Raw genomic sequence first — 18906 nt, 5'->3', positions numbered from 1 at the left:
GGGAGCCAATGTAGGGCGCGGAGGATAGGAGTGATATGACAGGACTTCTGTGAGCGAGTTAGCAGCCTAGCGGCAGCGTTTTGTATTAGTTGTAGACGGTCCAGAGATGATTTATTGAGGCAGGTAAACAGTGAGTTACAATAATCCAGTCTGGATGAGATGAAAGCGTGGACGGCCAGTTTGAGTTCTGAGTGGGATACCATGGTTCTGAGTTTAGCAATTTTTCTGAGATGGAAGAAGCAGGTGCGGGATAGGGTGTTGTGTGTTTATCTTGTTTTGATCACTTACTTCTAAGTGGAGGCCAGAAAGAGAGAGTTTTTTTTTTTTTTTTAAATATGGATATTTTTTTCTTCCCAGCCCTCTATTTGGAAATAAAGTCTATTTTGTCATTAAACTTGTTTGAATTATTTTTTTTATTAAAAAGGGGAATTACTAGCCTTTCATCTCTAACGGCAGTGCTCATCATGCTGATAATCGTTTGTGTTAATTGGAAATTGGGAAAAGAGGCTCCTGTAATGATCATCCTAGAACAGTTTACCAACGACATACTTTCAGTGTGAGGAATCTGGAGTGGTATATCATAGTTTAATAAAAAAAAAAAACACTTTAATTGGGTGTGTAAATAATAAAGTATACAAAATATTTATTTTTTTTATATAATTTTTTTTATCTGTGATGCTATAAAAATATTTTCACAAAATATAATGTTCAAGTTGTACACATATTTTGATGATGATCGGCAATTTAAAATTGTTTTGCCCAGGACACGAAATGTTCATGTTGTCCCACAACTGAGAATTATCAACATACTATTATTACTTTTTATGACTTTTTATGCACTTACTATAATAAAGCTTGTTTTATTATATCTTTTTTGACATGCTCGGACTGGGCCAGTTCAATACTGTCAATGCAACTTAGACCGCTCCTCTTTTTGTTCAATCTGATTGGCTCAGCCTGACCCTCGGCCGGGTCACTGACTTCCCTGGAAGTTACACAGAGAAAACGGTGGTGGAGATGAGAAAGAAATGGCTGACATGGATAATTTAAGTAGCTGAAAGAAAAGCCTTGTGTGAATTAACAATGCACTCTCAGATTAATATTTAGGCTATCATGTGTGCCGCTATGTGATATACACTGTGCAAAAGCTTGTTTTGATTGTGTAATCAGTTGTATGACTACAATAAACCATAAAAAATATAATAAATAATAATAAATATATAATATAATTAATAATATATGTCGGAAAAAAGTCATAAAAAATCATAATATATGTCGAAAAAAGTAAAAAAAAAAAAGGCATAGTATAACATGTAAAAAAAAATCATGAAAAATTCATAGTAGCCTATAGCATGTCGGAAAAAGTTGTAAAATAGTATAGTATGTCGAAATGGTCATATTGGTGTAATAAATGAATGCGTAAGAACACACTTGTGATATTCATGCTGTCTTAAATACACACGGTGATAGTAGTAGTGATAACTTTATCCCGAAGGTCTGCTTTTTTGTTTGACACACAGATATGCCGGAAAAAACCGACTGCCTACGAACGCGCACGAACTCTCGTTTCTAAGCAACCGGTGTGTTTAAAAAGTAGCTCGAGTCTTAGAGGAGTCCGTTTCAAGTTAAACACCGCTTCGTTCAATTGTTCATGTCAACAATGTTTAACGTTGAGTTACTCTCGGACCGCGTCGCGAGGATAAGTCTGCAGAGGCGTCGCGACAAAGAGACGGAAAGACGGGAACGGATTTTCAACGAGAAAGTGAGGACCATCGGGGTAAGCTAACGCTAGCTGTTACCGTCTGTAACGGTTATTAGCCGCGCGAGCAATGCTAACGCGTAGCGGAACTTTTGTTTTTCTGAACGGGCGTTTGGCTGCGCTGTGACGTCCGTGCTGTTTTCATAGGTGGACCAGGAAGCATTAAACACGCAGGTGAATGAGAAGCAGAAACGAGAACAGGCAACGAAAGAGGAAGAAAACGCTCACGGTGAGTTAGCGGAAATGTTTAGCCGACGCTAGCTGACGTCAGAGTTCTAGGAGCGTCAGCGTCACGGTTTGGAAACTCACAATCATAAACGCACGTTCTGCCACCGTGTTGTGTATTATGGTACGGAAGCCCTAAACGGCCATGCAAACATACATTTTATTTCATCCGTTTTCTCGTGATAACGAGATAATTTTCATCCGTTTTCTCGTGATAACGAGATAATTTTCCTCTGTTTTCCCGTGATAACGAGATAACAAATGAAACGTGATAGGCGAGATTTCAAATTCGGTAAAGTTGGAAAGATATTCACAGATTCGAACTGACCATAAAGAGACCCTTGATGTGTGTAGTGATTTTGGAGTCTCTGTAGCCTACTGTATAACAGTGGAGTTATTTATTGTGTTGCAATTTGCAGACGGTGCCTGCGCACTCGCCCGGCTGCCGGTTGCGCATGGAGATCAATGTTCTCCGTTCAGCTCGCTTATTTATGTAAAAAATCGGGGTTTTGGTGCTTTAGCTCGTAGTCTTTGATATAACGGTGAGACAGAGGCATCATTTGTGTTTGAAAAACGTTTCACTTCTGATTTATTGATCCCGGAAGTTCGACTCTGTGAATATCTTTCCAACTTTACCGAACTTCAAAATGATCTCGTTATCACGAGCAAACGGAGTAAAATTATCTCGTTATCACGAGAAAACGGAGTAAAATTATCTCGTTATCACGAGAAAACGGAGGAATTATCTCGTTATCACGAGAAAACGGAGTAAAATGATCTCGTTATCACGAGAAAACGGACGAAATAAAATGTATGTATGCATGGCCGTTTAGGGCTTCCGTATTATGGTACTTTTCAAGTGCTTTTTTTTTTGTAATGTATTTATTGTTATTGAATGATTTTTTGTAACTTTCTTCAATGTTGCTATGACTACGACGGAGTATTAGGGCCAGACTATACTAAGTATTTCCTTATTACGACTTTATTCTCGTAATATTATGACTTTATTCTCGTAATATTATTACTTTATTCTCGTAATATTATGACTTTTTTCTCGTAATGTTACGACTTTATTCTCGTAGAACTAATATTATGACTTTATTCTCGTAATATTATGACTTTATTCTCGTAATATTATGACTTTTTTCTCGTAATGTTACGACTTTATTCTCGTAGACCTAATATTATGACTTTATTCTCGTAATATTATGTATGTTTTCTCGTAATTTAGAAAAAAATATCTATTTTTTCTCTTAGTCTGGCCCTAATACTCCGTCGTACTATGAGAAATAAATATTACCCTTCAGGGATTAATGAAATAATCTATCAATCATTCTGTCATCATTTCTAATGAAGTGCATTTTCATATGTGTCCACACAGATGCTGATATGCTCCATAACAGCAAATTGGCCTGGCGCCTCCATACCAAAGAATTAAAGGAGAGGCGAGCGATTGCGAAAGCCACAGATGACTACCGGCTTCAGTGCCAGCGGAAGTATGACCCGAGAGACCTCGGCGATGCACAGATGATGCTCCCTGGCCTGCTGGGCGAGGACCCCGACAGCGAGGGCAGGCGACAGAGACAGAGGGAGCAGCTCAGAGAGTGGCTCATCCAGCAGCAAAGCGAGCAAGCAGCAGAAAGGCATCAACGAAAGCTGGAGGGTAGGTCTTGTCTGATCCCATACAGGGGTACAGATACTCACTTCAATGTCCCACACCAGCAACGTAAACTCACTTCACCCCTTCTACTGCCCCTCAGACCAGCGCTACCACCAGAGCAGAGTAGACATGGACAACGAAGCTCTGCTGCTTCAGCGCATTGAGATGGAGAGGAGGAAAGAGGCAGCCATCGCCACCAAAGAGTACAACCTGGCCAAGGTAAGTCACGTAAAGTAATCGCTCACTGTCGCATGAGGCTGGTCGAACTTGAAAAACATGGGACGTGTAACTTCTTCTTCACTAATCCTGAAATCAACATTGGAGGGCATCGGAGCTTGGAAACACATGCTGAAATGCATACTTTTCATGATATGCAAGAGTAATACAAAGAGTTCCATCTTAAGCAAACTCTTCAATCATCTGTGGTTCAACCAGCTTTAGAAGAAGTGAAGTTAAAACTGAGCAGCTTTGTTCTCGGTGATGTATTCAGTTAAGAAGTGATTGATTCATTGCAGACAGACGGACAGACAGAAAGCGTGACTTTATTAATCCCAGATACAGCAGCAGTAGCTCAGCAAAAAAACACTGTGCAAACTATACTATAAACAATAATTAACTATACAATAAATAATACCTCTGAATGTGAAAATACAGTTCAGAATTCTTTCTGTCAGATGTGAGAGAGTTATTGTGGAGTTTTGGACACTGAAATGGAATTTGAGAAGCATTAACTGTACTTTCTATCATTGCCACCTTTTTGCTGGGTCTGGATTGGGCGTAGCATGAAGAGAAGCGTTGCCAGGACGATTCCCTGACCCACCTGGGAGGACAGCTGCCAGGTGTAGATGGCGAACCCACCCCGGGCACGCCTGGCATCTGTCCCAGCAGTGACAGGAGAGCCCCGGTTGAGAGCCTGCAACAGATCATCCAGTTCCAGAAATATCAGACGGCGGAGAAAAAAGTAAGAGGAAGACACGTCCTTTTTGATCATTTAAACAGCTGCCCACTGATCTGTCTGTCTGTTATCTGCATCGGCAGAGGGCAGAACTAGAGAGAAAGCAAGACGACGGGCAACACGATCGCGTCCGTCTGGACTCGGCTCGGACAGCTCTGCTCGTGGAGAGGCAGCAGGCCAAACTGAACAAGCAGCTGAGACGACACCTGGACAGCACCAACGTCAAGCTGGCAGAAACACACAAACAACAGTCGGTGTCATTATGGTTTCACACACACACACACACTTTATATACTTTATTTGATTCCACATTACAAGTCAGGTTTCAGTAAGAATCAAATATTTTGAATGATCCAACAGGATAAAACACATCAGCACATTGTTACTGTTTCAGGGGTACAAGAAACATCTCCGTTTCCAGATAAACATGCTTCCTACGATAGAAGAAATTGAGCAGTACTTTACTAGCTGTTTGGCTGTTGTTCTAGAAAGCCCCCCGATGCGTAGTCCACGGATCGCCAGCCTATGCACATGCCCTAGACTACCAAACACCAGCACGATAAGCTGGCATTTGTAGCCCAGATTCTCAATGGTGGATATCAATGATTGATACTTTACAGTCTTAGAATAGTAAGAGTCTTCCATAAACAGATCAAATGCACATGATACCTCAAATAGCTTAACATTTCTGGAATTGTGAGATATGATGATAATATCAGGTGTATTTGGCATTCCTAAAAAAGTGTTTGCAGGTGAGTTAAACCATTCATTTTGTACAGTCACGTGTTTGGAAAGTGTTTCATCTGCCGCACAGGGAATCTGAGCAGCAATAAGGTCCACAAGTCTGTTGTGTCTGGCAATGTAGAGTCCTTTAAACGATGGGCAACTGTTCATGATGTGAGCTACTGACTCCAGGTGTTGAGGGGAGTCGTGTAGCATACAGAGGGGTGAATGGGTGGACGGGAACCACAGTGATAAGTTATATTTTGTGGGGAGAACCTGCAGGCGTGCCTTAATACAGAAGATAAGTAGCTCCTCACTGATGTTGGCATTGTTGTAGATGGTGTGTGTGATACAGAGTGATCCGCACAGGGCAGCTTTGCCAACTTTCCCTGAAGTTTTAGATTGGACCAGTACTCCATAGTTTGTGCTCTCTGAATAGACACGAGTGTCTGCCTGGATGTTCTAGGCTGGAGCAGGTAGACAATGCTGTTATGGTGCAGCCTGGCTTCCACAACGACAGATGGATCCTTTATGACTGCATCGGTGACCTCTACAGGTTGGAGATGGGAAGTCCACTTAAGTTCAGTGCCTGTCCTGCAGAGCGCGCGCGCGCACACACACACACACGCGCGCACGCACACACACACACGCACACACACACACACACACACACACACACACACACACACACACACACACACACACACACACACACACACACTTGTGTCACACCGATTCTAAACTGGTGTCGTTTTCAGGAAACCGGACATTGAAAGAGGATGCATCGATGACAGCTTCTTCTCCAAATTCAACACCTGCAGCAGATGATGACTCATCGCGGTGGCTGTGTACTGTTAATGGTGCTACATGAGAAGAACACTGAATAAACTCAAGCAAACAATAAATCAACAGTTTTAATTATATTTTTTCACATGACGCATGGTATGATTCACTTTTTTTTTCTTTTCATAAAATGTGCCTACATGAGCAAATGGTCAGCTCTGCCCCCACAGCCATCCACAAAAGCTAAAGCTAAAAAATGTACATGTTCAAGTAAAAAATACACTTTCTTTTTTAAGAACAGTGTTTCAAAGCCCACTGGGTTTAACATGCATTTTAACAAGCAAACCACAACTAAGAGAAGATAAACATTCAGTACCTCAAGCAGTTTGGCACAATTACAAACATAGAAAAACCTGAATCATAAAAGTGCAAATACATTGAGATCCTTAATAAAAAAATATACATACCACAATGCCTTATTTCATGTGTGTAGTTCAAGTAATCACAATAAATGTTCTGGGACATGGCTCAGGCTTGTTTACTGCATACAAGCAACTTCACTTTGGCAACGTGGAACAAAAGGCTTTTTTAAAGCGGATGGGACTTGTTACAGTTGTCTTACTAATAGCATAACGGCTGTTATATCATGTTTAATAATCATCAATATCCTCATGTATCCCAGTGCTCTACTGTAAAATGATGGAGTGAAAAAGGACCTTTGCTACTATATTTCTGCTCATCTGTGCAACGTCTTATTCCATATTATTCATCATTTATACTTTTAAAGATTGCCCTACGGACAATTAAAACTCTCACCCTCTCTCTCTCTCTATATATAAAAATATATATAATAATTCCGTTCCTAAAAAGCATTTTCGGAGACAAACTCCTCCCATCTTGTCTGCCACAGAGCCAGGGCTTTCTCCTGGTGTTTTGGGGTCAGAGAACTATACCTGAAGGACAGACGGGGAGATGTAAGTGAACAGTCTACAATTAAATGATTTGTAAATCACATCTCTCATCATCTCACCGGATAGAGTTTATGGCCAGCTCTTTGAGGGTGCCTAAATGGGATCTGATCCCACCGAAGCCCACATACGCCTCGTAGAAGTCGTACGAGAGCCCGGAGGTGCCGAACATGGCGGGGTCATCGGAGCTGATGACCAACGGGTGGTTCTCTGACATCAGTGCAGCTGCCGGGTGGTTTCGCATATCGTTTACTAGCTTCAACACCTGAACAGGGACAGGAAAGGAGATGTTTGTGTTTTATGTATTACACTCTGGTAGCTGGGGGAGTAGCAGTATGGTTTATGAGGGGATGGTGTACCTGGTTGGAGATGGGGCACACTTCCAGAGCCACCCCTCTCTTTCTGGACAGATCCTTGGCCACTGGGTGGCGCAGCAGAGCAAACCCGTGGCCAATACGGGAAGTGTTCAACAAAAGAGCATCCAGCAAGTTCTGGTCCACGTCGGTGCCCTGGAGGTCTACGCACAGCAGAGAGAAACAATGTGCATGTTATTGTATATGTGTATATGTTTTTAATAGCACAAAGTGTGATGGTTTGGACGTATTTATTTGAAATAGGACTTAAACGTATCTGACAGGTGGAATGTTTATGATAAGGTTTGCAAGGTACTTTATCTTTGCTTAAGGCAGGGTTTGAAGACATTTATGTCAATACATTTATATGATTTTTGAGGGACATTTTTCTTTGAGTTTACCTTAAACCCATGTCCTTTTGTATATTGAAATCATCATGTCAGGACGGTGGCGTGGTTCTGTTCGCCGCTTCTCCATCTGAGCGTAAGCTTAAAGTCTGTTCTCTTTTGTTTTGATTTAGTTTGTTTTTGCAAAGCATCATATATAAAACCTATGTATTATTATTACTATTATTTAGAATTAGGGGTGGGACGATACGGGTAACTCACGATTCGATACTGTGACGATATTTGGCCCACGATAACGATAATATCACGATATCTGCGATATTCGATATATTGCAAGAAATTTCATCAACGATATATCACGATATTGTGACTGAAAAAAATATGCATAAAAAATAAATTCCAAAACTTCGTACAATGTACAAATGAATAAACACTGTCCAGCTGGACACATTAAAGTGCATGAACATTAATAACATGTCTTATGTAAACCAGGACAGTGCTTTCTGATACTGAAAAGTCAGTAGCAACTTGTTTTATGTAAACTTGGGCCCTTTTAGTTTAACAATAGCTAAACAAGATAAGAATAACATCAGAATTAAATGAAATATTGGGCACATTTCAGTATGCAACTAATTATGTGCAGAGTTATGTTCACCCATCCAGTACCTGGGTAGTCGGGTCTCAAACCGCTTGGAGCTCACAGCAACACCGGGCAGCACACGGCTCCGCGGATCCACACATGGGGACCCTCCGGCGGACGGTAAACACGCGCCGCCCGGAATCCTGCCCGTAAATAGGCAATCGAGCCCGGCCGAAAAGTGGGTCCTCATGCCAACAGCACCGGCCAGCACACGGCCACGCTTATGCGGCGTTCACACCGGACGCGATAGACGCGAATACAATCGCGTGAGACGCGTGCCGCTTGATCATTTTGGATTATTCGCTTCATTCGCGCATGACGCTCATTTTTGAACCGGTGCTGCTCTAGCGGGGGAAACGAGGGCAGCGCCGGCGGGGAGCCGGCGGGTCACGTCGGCGGACCCTCCTCCTCCGCCTCGGGGTACCCGATGCCAGAGTCCGTGAGTCCGTGAGCCTCTAAACGCTCGGAATCCTGTCCGTAAATAGGCAATCAGACCGGGCAGCGGGCGGCCCCCGCTGATCCGCTCCGGAGAACCGTAAACTCTTAGACGCACTGATGGGAGTCTAAAAAAACCCGTAGACCCAAAATATCGATATTTGCCGTCAGTGTATCGATTAATTTATTGCGACAGAGAGCACAACAAGATATTGCAATATCGATTTTTCCCCCACCCCTATTTAGAATAAAAAACAACCACATTCCTGTAGTAGCGCTTAAAATTTACACATTACATATTTGGTTTTGTTGCACTTTGAATTTTAGTATATATATGCAAGACATGAGCATCCAGACACACATTTATTCAAGTAAAAAGAAGATAAACCTCATGTACTTATTGAACCTGGACACACATGCAGCATTATATGCTGTTTAACACTGTAACTGTACAAACTGAGTGCTCCACAGCTCACCGGTCTCTCCAGCATGGAAGAAGAAAGGAAGCGTCACCCCTCTCTTTGCTGGCAGTGACAAGGCGTCTCTGAAGTACCACAGCGGTCTTCCTCTGTCCTCGCGGCCCACCTGCACACACAGAGGAAGCAAACACACTTTTCTTTTCAACAAATAGGGAAGTGATGCTGTTACATTTCACACGTTGAAGTTATGTTGATTCAAAACAGTCGGGTTGGGCTAAAATTGTAATATCCGCATCGTACGTGAAACTGAAAGCTCACCAGGTCAAAGCCAGCCATTATATCTGGGAAGTCTCTCTGTAGCTTCATAGCCTCCTCCACAGCTGTGGCCATCACGGATGCATTTACTCCCCTGAAGCATGGAGTCAGTGAGTTATCAACGATTCTATCTACAGCCTCTGATGTCTGCTCGTGAGTTGGACTGATAAGTTAAAGCTGCTGTGTCACCTATGGATTGTGAAGATGAACCTTGCACCAAAGAAGTCAGGGTGGTCTGCTGTGAACTGTCTGGTGACCTCCTGGTAGGTCTTCAGAGACCAGGCCGCGCCATGAGTGCTGCCGTCCAACTCGTATATCTGAGGAACAAAAAGACAATTACTAACAATGATGAAGTAACGTGAATGCATTGTACACGCTCTGCATGACGGAGTACCTCTGGGAGTAACGCTCGCAGTTCCAGGTACATGACATTGTCCGCGTGCAGCTGGGCGAGACCTTGGCGGTAATAGTCTCTGAAGACAGGAGCGTACGTGACCAGGCCCCACACCGCAAGGAAGGCCTGCTCAAACTTATCCCAGATCACATCCTGGCTGGGGTACAGCTTCTCTGGATCCTCATCCGTGAAGAGCGTCAAGTTGCGCATGATGCTGTGAATACGAAGACACGGTTGTGACCGGATTAACCTTTTTGGAAAACTCCTACTTTCTCAGAGAGCAGTACATCTGCAGTGGCGGCATCACGCCACACTCAACCAACATGTACAACCAATTCAATAATTAAAATGTGTTCCTCTTCATAACAGTGCATCGTGTTTACGGTTAATGCAGGGAGATTCCGTATCTTTTTATATCCTGTCCTCGCATCGTGTTTACGAAAAAAGGAAAAACATCTCATGAGAATAATCAAATAATTTAAGGGGAAGTGTATCATGTTAAATTTAGTTTTAAATTAAACTAGTCTGCTTTGAGTCATGTGTTTAAGGGCTTATTTCCTGTTAGATACTCCCTCTTTTCCATGTGGGTTTATGGTCAAACAGTTGTAATGATAACTGATTTAAAGCCACTCAATTCTGGCATCAAGATACAGATACAACAAAACATGACAAAGACTCGGAAGAATAAAGCCGGATTGTGATTATACAGAATCAAATATAATAGTTAATTTTTATGTGGTATTATTTCGACTAGATATTTGTCCTTTTCAAGCTCATTGAGAAAAGAAAAACCTGTTGTCGAGATCCGTGGTGTTGATCATCTTGGCTCGGAGGTTTTCCAGCAGGGTCCAGGGGGAGCAACGTGGCAGAGCTTTGGGCCACTGGGACGAGAAGATGAATCTGACGGACTGCTCGTCAGTGGAGCACATGTAGCAGTGGGGTCGATAGGTCGCGTTCTTCAACAGCCACTCCACGTCTACCATGGCGAAGTCATGCAAATGGAGAGCTCCCCCTTAAACAGTGATGATGAGGAACTTGGATATTATTATATTATTACAAGTGAATTAAAACGTCAATCAATGCAGAAACCTACACCAGCACTTATTATGGTCTCCATTAAATTATTTATTGTTTAGCCTATAAAAGGTCATAGTGGAAACATTTTCACGTCCACATCTTCAAATGTCTCATTTTGTCTGACTGACGATCCAAAACCCCCCAAAAATGTGAATCGATCGGATACATTTTTTTCTGTTAATAAAAATTATTGATTAATATACTAAGTGCTTCAGCACAAAACAAGATACGATGTCCTTTTATATATTCAAATGTTTTATAATTGAGGTGCAAGACTGAACACAATGTTGCCTTTCTTTCCGACTCTCCTTTATTGTAATTCACTTTGGATAAAAGCGTCTGCTGAATGTCCTAAATGTAAATGAACCAACCTTTGGGCATCTTCTGGAGCAGGTTGAAGATGGGACTGGTCCTGATGAGGTCCCTGGCCCTGAAGAAGTGCATGGCGGGAGGAAAGTCTGCTCTCTCCACCTCCTCCTGCTTCATTTTAAACAGAAGAGCGTCCAGCCGCTGCTCGGCATCCGTCAGCACCATCATCCCGCCTGTCTGCATGGAGGCCTCCAGCCGCATGAGGGCCTCCCTCTGCCTGGGGTCCGGGATGGACAGAGCACCGGTCAGCCAGCACAGGAGCAGGCAGGCCACGGCCGCGAGGGGTCGCTGTTGCGAGTCCGCCATTGAGTCCGGGGCGAGCTTTGAGAGAAAACATCAACAGTTTACGGCAACATGGAAGTCAGCAACGTTTTGTTGCGAGAACCGAAACAAAAAGTTGCTTTAGCTGAGGTAAAAATAAAATAAAACCCTCAACCATGTCCACACACTGACGTCACCGAGAGGAAATATTACGGTAACTAACAGCAGGCTAGGTTAACTCAGTAGCTTGGTGTGTAAATGTGAACATTTTACTTGCTAGGTTGAACAGCGATAAGACTGAAGGAAACCCGGTTACTGTTACTCACTTTTAATTAGCCGTGGATGTAAAAACGACTGTATGATATAACCGGAAAGCTGGTGCACACAAGCGGTAGCTTAGCTGGTGCTTCGACAGGTGACGACGATTTTGGTAAACAGTCCAGTCGACTTTCAAAACAAGAGAACCACCGGAAAGACTCGACTCGACGGTGTCAGCTGGTGTTTGCTTTTATCAGATAGTGTCACAAAAATAAACAAGTTAGCAAACAAACCGCGCTGCGAAGCTACGAGGATGTCTTTGTCTGTCTACTCTGAGTTTACTGGAGTTGTTTTTCTCCCCCTCAGCGTGCAGACCTCCGTGTGCATCTAAGTCCCGCCCCCTCCTGCTATGATTGGCTTACTCGGGGAATTTAACGTCCAATCACCGCCGCTCTCGGTAGACATGCTGGTTTACAGTGTTTTTTTTTTTTGGCAGGCACTTTGAATCACAGACGAGATTATCAAGATATACAAACAGTAAAAATACAGAGTGTTGGCAGCAGTTCAAAAGATTAAAATGAACAATGAAAAAAGATCATATCTGCAGGACTACTACATTTATTAACAAACTAATACCAGTGAAGCATGTTTCCTATTTGAGACTGCACAAACATTAAACAAATATGTTGTAAAACATGATCCATAAGATGGAAAATAGAACAAATGCAGTCACAGTGATGAAAAGATAAGACACACCTGTCATTACTAATTGAAGTTACGCTACTAGTTCACCCATAAAAGACCAGCTATTAAAATTGAGATCTTAGAGATATAAACTTTATCTTAATATCAAAAATACTTCAGACCAGATCATTTAAATAATACAAAATAATTAAAAAAGAATGAGCACTTAAATAGCTGTATAAATAAAACTTGACTAAGACTCAATTGCAGACAAGGAAAGTGGTTGGAGGAGTTTTATTGGAAAAGTTTAACCACTCTCAGGATGTAGTTATACAACCTGCTTACTAAGTATCTTAATTACATGCCTCATTTGACTCATTTATTTATTTTGCAGCTGCCAAGTTTGTCCTCATTAGGGCTGAAAAAAATATTTGTTTGCTTACAAGAAGTCCTTGAAGGAAGCCCGTGCTGCTTCCTCTCGACGTCGCATCTCTTGCAGACATAAGGCTCAAACAAAGCAGCATGCAATCCGTGGAGGCTGTTTGTCAAGAGGATAAGCACTAATTGAAGGCGATGGCGTGAGGCGCTCCAATAGATTAATGCATTGTCTTGCATTGGCCCTCTTGTTTTGTCTGTTTGCATTTCATTACTTTAGGCCTTTTAGTTTCTATAACACATTATATACACAGAGACACAGCCTTAATTTTCTGTCTATTTTTTTCACTGATCTGTTGCTGTGACTAGTAAGGAATTATTATTTTTAATTGACAATGATACACCGACTCTTGTTTTTGAGAAAAGTGATTTATTTCTAAGAAATGTACAGTATAGAAAATACTCCATTCCATTTCCAAAATAATCTATCTCAGTCAGATAAGAACTTGTAGACGTCACTTGGAAATTAAACGCACAGGTCTTTTTTTTCCAACTCCACCATGCTACTGAGGTAAAAGACAACTGCTCAAAAACAACAAAAAAACATCTGAGAAAAAAAAAGGGAAACATACACCACATTTATATTAAAACGAGTCCAAAAAATGTACAAAAAAATTCTTAAAAGAGAAAAATAAATATGATTCACATTTAATCACGTCTAAATGGTTTTTCACTAGTGCAGAGAGATGACAGCAGAGTAAAAGTGAGAGATGAATGCACACATCCGATCATCTGGTGTAGATTCTTCACACCAGACACACACTCACACGTACACACACCCATACACACACACACAGACAGACAGACATCTGTACAGCATAAGACAGTTTTACAACCTGACACCTTTAAAATCAACACTGTCCTTCATATATTAGACAGCACGCTACCTCCAAAGTGGCCCTGTTAGGCCCACTAAATATTGAGATAATTCCCTATTTTACCAAAATAGCAAGTCTTCTGAGACACATTTAGAAAATTGTCTCACAGCTTCTAGCATTTTCCTATTCCATCATCCTCCCTAAAATGTTTCCTTACAATGCCTTAGGTACCTATTACTAAGGAACAACCCATAACGCTGCTGAACTCTATGCAGTCTATTACAGACCCTAGACTGGAATACTGCCTACTTTGTCTAGTTTCAACGACCTTTAGGCAGCAAGGCATGCAAACTGTACATCTAGAGACCGATTTACAGACACGTGATGTCAATATTGTCCATCGTAGTCGATTTGAAAACTGAATGAAAGTGCTGTCCCGTTAAAAAGATAGCGTCGACTTTCATGGATGCAGAGATCGTCATGTATTGTGAGGCCGTTTCAGTGTCGGTTCTGTAAGCCTACAAACTAGAAGTGGCGCTTAAAATCCATCAGCTGGCGCCGACGCGCAGGAGTCTGGCAGAGCAGGAAAGGAGAGGAGGGACTCAGTAGATGCCACTGACCGGCTAGATGAGGTAGATTCGGGGTTCACAGGTGCAACATGGATATGATGGGGATGCAGGTCGAAGCCTCCACAGTCAACATCAGTTATCATAAAGATATTGGTCTTAAAAATGTGTCAGAAGAAATTCATTGTAATGACTGACAATATGATATCAGATCAACAGGAATAACTCAAATTTGATTCATCTCACGTAAAATCAACTTTGATGAAAACTCAAAATAAAAAAAGACAGGTGGTGAGGTGGTTTGATTTGCCACAGTTGCAGTTTCATTTTCCTTTAGCTGCTCCTCCTTCAAATAATGCAGAAAAATACCCGTATATAGAAACTGTACACCCTGAGGATACGTTTAGTATTGAAATGGGGAAGAGGAAGCGCTCAAAGAAACAATGCAAAGGGCAGCGCCGTGTGAATGTTCACACTTTCAGGTGGAATGCAACTAATTTCACAATAAAAACATTTAAAAAAAGAAACAGCAGGATTTGATGTGTATGCGTTTGTTCCGTGTATGTGCATTCACCAAACTAGCAGGACATGTCATTCTAGTATTTCCCCAATCTGGGATGAGAGATAAGGATATATTTCCATACATATATGTGTTTGAGTGAATATAAGACTATCCAAGGCCACTAAATTCCAGGATGTCTAGACTAACCAAACCCATAGTGCATAGCAGAGTTAGGTAAAGTCGGATACAAATTGCGGCGTCTTTGCCTGTCCCTCTCTGCTCGTCGAAAGACATTCTTGATAATGAAGGCAGCTTTGAAAGATGCATATAAATATACGGTTTACTCCATAACTAGAGAAACACTGTTCGAGTTGGGGTGGATACGGACAGTAGCTGGTTCTTCTTCAGGACGGTTTAGGATGGAGGATCAGTGTTTGTGTCTTTTCGCGTGCAGCTAATCTGCTGTACACACCGTGTTAGCTACACATTCACTCATACATTCACAAAGGAAATCAAGGCAATTGCAAAGGGGCCTGTGAGTTGACTGGGTTAGGGTGACAGTCTCATAGTACCTCCTTTTCTACACCTGAGTTTAAAGATAGGGTCGGAACAGAAATAAGCAGTAAGGACAACAGTCTCTCTCATCTCCATCACAGTCCTCCTCAGTTCTGTCAGTAGATTAACAGCTCATTCCAGCACTTACAGCCAGTGGAAAAGATAGGCAGGCTGCTTTCAGTGTCCTTTAGTCAATTCATATGTCCAATGCTCAAAGAGGAGAGGGCTGTCCAGTGGCCATGAAGGCAGGGTCCTCTGTGTTGGGCAGGTTGGCCTGGTGGTTAAAAAAAAAGGCTGCCCCCTTCTGATGAGCATCCTCGTTTGAACGCTCATGTTGGGAAACAACAAACATTGTGGTGTAGTGACTTTGAGCAAGTCGGTGAATCCTAGCCAGTTCCACAGAGCTCCACGTGAAAGGAAAAAAAAAAGAAAAAGAGAGATTTGTTCTCCAGGGCTCAAGGATATTCACATTATTATTATCATCTCGGCAAAATGAGCTGCCTGGTTGGATCTTCAAGTTCAGTGGTGGGAAAAACAGAGCCAACGGTTCTTGTCCAGTGTAAGAAAATCAGTAAGAGATGAGCAAAGTTTTCCATCGACAGTCTCATTCTGCTTAACCACGTATTCTTCCTTTTGGCTCACGGCCGTGTCCAGATGTTTATGATAATAACATGCCTGAAAGGAGACGGACATTTAGGACTACGGACAACACAATCATAGCTTGACAGCATCATGATATCATTTCTGTGCTCTTTCGCTGTAAATCAATATTTAAGGAAGGCTGATAGGAATTTGTTAGAAGCTGTTAGACAACGTTATAATATATAGTGTGATGTTAACACTTCTTACTCACTGTGATATGGTTCTTGTCACACTCCTTGTTTACTGCTAGTGCCACCTGGAGCAGCCATCCTCTGTTGGCTGTGATCAAACAAGTAAAAAAAAGAAATTATCAACACAGTACACAGTATAGGTTAGTTCAATGCAATGTTTACCATTTTGCTTGATATAATTATAATCCAGGTACCAAACGTACTGTTGATTAAGCTCCTGTTAAGTAACAGACTAATCACATCAACACTATATGGGTTGAAGAAAAAACTGAAGAAGTGTATAAAAGGAGTATAGCTCATAGAAACATGAAAAGTACTCCAAACTATAAGGCTACACACGAGTATAATACTCATTTACCCTGGGTGTAGGAAGTGTTCTGGTGCCAGGCCTCTCTGCTGGATCATCATGCCCTGGAAGTGCCCTGCAGGCTGGGGGTTTCTGTACAAGGCCATGCGGGTCTGACCCGGAGAGTAAGGCAGCTGCTGGGGCCGCTGCAGAGCCTCCATCAGGTGTGGGTGAGGTCTTTGGGTGGCATAGCGTCCGGGATCTGGGTATGGCTGGCCAGGGTAAGGAGCTCTGTTGCCGTTTCCGCGAGTCTGAAACATCATGTGGGGCGGAGGAATGCCACCCCGCTGCATCCCAGGGTGCATGGACCGAGGGTCGTACATGAAGCCCGACAGCATGTGTGCAGCAGAGGCAGGGTGGTGCTGCTGAGTGCTACGGCGGCGGGCAGCAGCATTATGGCTGTCGAGGTCCAGGATCTCTTTAGGGCTTTCAGGTCGCTCTGAGCTCTCCGTGTGACCCTGCTTCGTTGGGCTGCATCCACTGGCCTGCTCCCTGCTTTCACCCTTCCTCTCCTCTGGGCCTCCGGGGCGTAGCACAACTTCAGGCACAGGTCCAGGAGACACCAAACCAGCACCGCTGGAGTCTTCAGACCCCAGTGGCGACATACTGCTCTCCTTCAACTGACCGTTGCCTCTGGCACTGGCTACAGGTAGGTAGGCACTGGGCGGCATCGGTTGGCGGGACTGATAATGAGACCGATGCCAGTCGTCTGCAGGATAACTCCCTCGGCTGTTGGTCTGGTTATGGGTCTGAACTTGGGGATGGGGCTGTGGGAAGTAATGTTGCTGCTGGTACTGATGAGGTGGGTACATGTTGGGGTGGGCCTGTGGGTGCTGTTGGCCTGGCATGTGGTAGGAGTAGGCGTTCCCTCCCTGCTGGTGGTACGCTGGGTGCTGTGCGGGATTGTGGAGGGGGTTAACGGCCTGGTTGTGATACGGGTGGTGAGCGGAAGTGGGCAGGTGCCTGGACATGTTTGTCTGGCTGTAGTGTGAATGCGGATGGTTCCCCATGCCATGTGGACCCATGGCTCCATTCACCTGGTCTTGGGAGTGGGAGTGAGGAGGCATGGCTGGATTGTGAGCAGGTGCTGGCCCTCTCTGAGCCGGCATACCCGGGTTACTACACACCAGCTGGATTTGATGCTGATTGGGGCTGAAAGCCTGGTGTTTATGAATACCATTTGGAGGTCCAGGTTTCATCATGTGCTGTGCAGGAACGGCAGTGCCGTCTGTGTCCGGCCTACTCGTAGGCTCACTAGGTCTTTGATTTCCATGGTCTGCTGGGCTAGGCTGGGAAGGTAATAGTGGGGCGGGATGACTGGGTGGTAAAGAGGTGAGAGGAACTGGCTGCGGGGGTCCAGGCTGGTCTCCTTGTGTGGCACTCTGTGGCATCCCATGCATGGGGCTGCTCTGTGCAGGACGTTGCGGAGAGACGTTTTGGGGGACGTGATCCGGGGGGAGCGGAGGATTGTGGTGTTGTGTGCTCTGGGACGTCTGCTGGGGAGAGGTCTGGGGGTGGCCTTGGGGAGGCGTACTCCCGCTCACCTGCTGCTTTTCACCGTTGTGACTTTGCTGGTGTGCATCCTGCGTGTGTGATGTTTGTCGAGGGGAATTCTGAAGTGCTGCGATGTGCAGTGGCGTTGCGTTCTGATGATGAAGTGTGGGGCTGTGAGCTTTTAGCCGTGGACTGTTCTGTGCATGCTGAGGGTGGCTGGGGTCAGTGGAGCTGCGGTTGCTTGGGTTGAGATGGGATGAAACGGTAGTGGTATGAGTGTGTTGAGTGGGACAGTGGCTGGGAGATTGTCTCTGGCCGTCTCCTTCCTGCTTGTGGCTCTCTGGTCCCGACGGATTCTCCTGTGATCTGCCTGAGTTACAGGCGGGGGGGCTCTGCATCCCCTCTGCTGGTCCAGTGAAGTGTTCTGTGGGGCTACGGATGGACGGGTGCTCGTGGTTAATTGCAACGGTGATTTGGTGAGATGAAGCGTCATCGGAAAAGTTGCTGGCAACTATGGTTTTCTCTGATGTTGAGCCTGTTAACATACAGAATAATGAAAGGGAAGTTAGCACAGGAAGAGGTATGGAGAGCGGTTGTCATTGAACATTAATTAACTAGTATTACAAGAACAGATTTAAAGTCAATACAATTACATTATTCTGTGTATTATGTCAAAGAATATGGAAAAAAAAAACATCACAAGGACAGGGTTTGTGTCACTTTATATTTTCT

The 18906-nt window shown here is 43.6% G+C and overlaps 3 protein-coding genes across 3 annotated transcripts in view; 1 reads left to right on the top strand and 2 right to left on the bottom strand.

The window, feature by feature from the left end:
- Positions 1–1529: 1529 nt before the first annotated feature.
- Positions 1530–6217, top strand: ribc2 (RIB43A domain with coiled-coils 2). Its single transcript, XM_084018168.1, has 7 exons — positions 1530–1777; positions 1907–1988; positions 3366–3647; positions 3745–3863; positions 4426–4605; positions 4683–4849; positions 6081–6217. Exons 1-7 carry the CDS (start codon positions 1652–1654, stop codon positions 6148–6150), a joined length of 1026 nt encoding a protein of 341 aa, XP_083874294.1. The 5' UTR covers positions 1530–1651; the 3' UTR covers positions 6151–6217.
- A 699-nt stretch (positions 6218–6916) lies between these two features.
- Positions 6917–12338, bottom strand: ada2a (adenosine deaminase 2a). Its single transcript, XM_084018167.1, has 10 exons — positions 12010–12338; positions 11425–11743; positions 10769–10988; positions 9977–10190; positions 9772–9899; positions 9586–9676; positions 9325–9433; positions 7433–7590; positions 7136–7338; positions 6917–7058 (listed from the first exon to the last, which is right to left on the bottom strand). Exons 2-10 carry the CDS (start codon positions 11726–11728, stop codon positions 6968–6970), a joined length of 1518 nt encoding a protein of 505 aa, XP_083874293.1. The 5' UTR covers positions 11729–11743; positions 12010–12338; the 3' UTR covers positions 6917–6967.
- Positions 12339–13419: 1081 nt separating this feature from the next.
- The window catches only part of cecr2 (CECR2 histone acetyl-lysine reader), a 32467-nt gene continuing 26980 nt past the window's right edge, over positions 13420–18906 (bottom strand). The window contains exons 17-19 of the mRNA XM_084017833.1: positions 16693–18709; positions 16355–16422; positions 13420–16176 (exon numbers count right to left, since the gene is read on the bottom strand). Of these exons, the coding sequence (XP_083873959.1) occupies positions 16371–16422; positions 16693–18709 (2069 nt within the window). The 3' untranslated portion in view covers positions 13420–16176; positions 16355–16370. The remainder of the gene's footprint in view (positions 16177–16354; positions 16423–16692; positions 18710–18906) is intronic.

Source organism: Eutrigla gurnardus (genome assembly GCF_963514095.1).
Source record: "Eutrigla gurnardus genome assembly, chromosome: 9".
Lineage (NCBI taxonomy): Eukaryota > Metazoa > Chordata > Actinopteri > Perciformes > Triglidae > Eutrigla > Eutrigla gurnardus.
The sequence above is the reverse complement of the archived record's forward strand: the minus strand, read 5'-3'. Positions and strand labels throughout refer to the sequence as shown.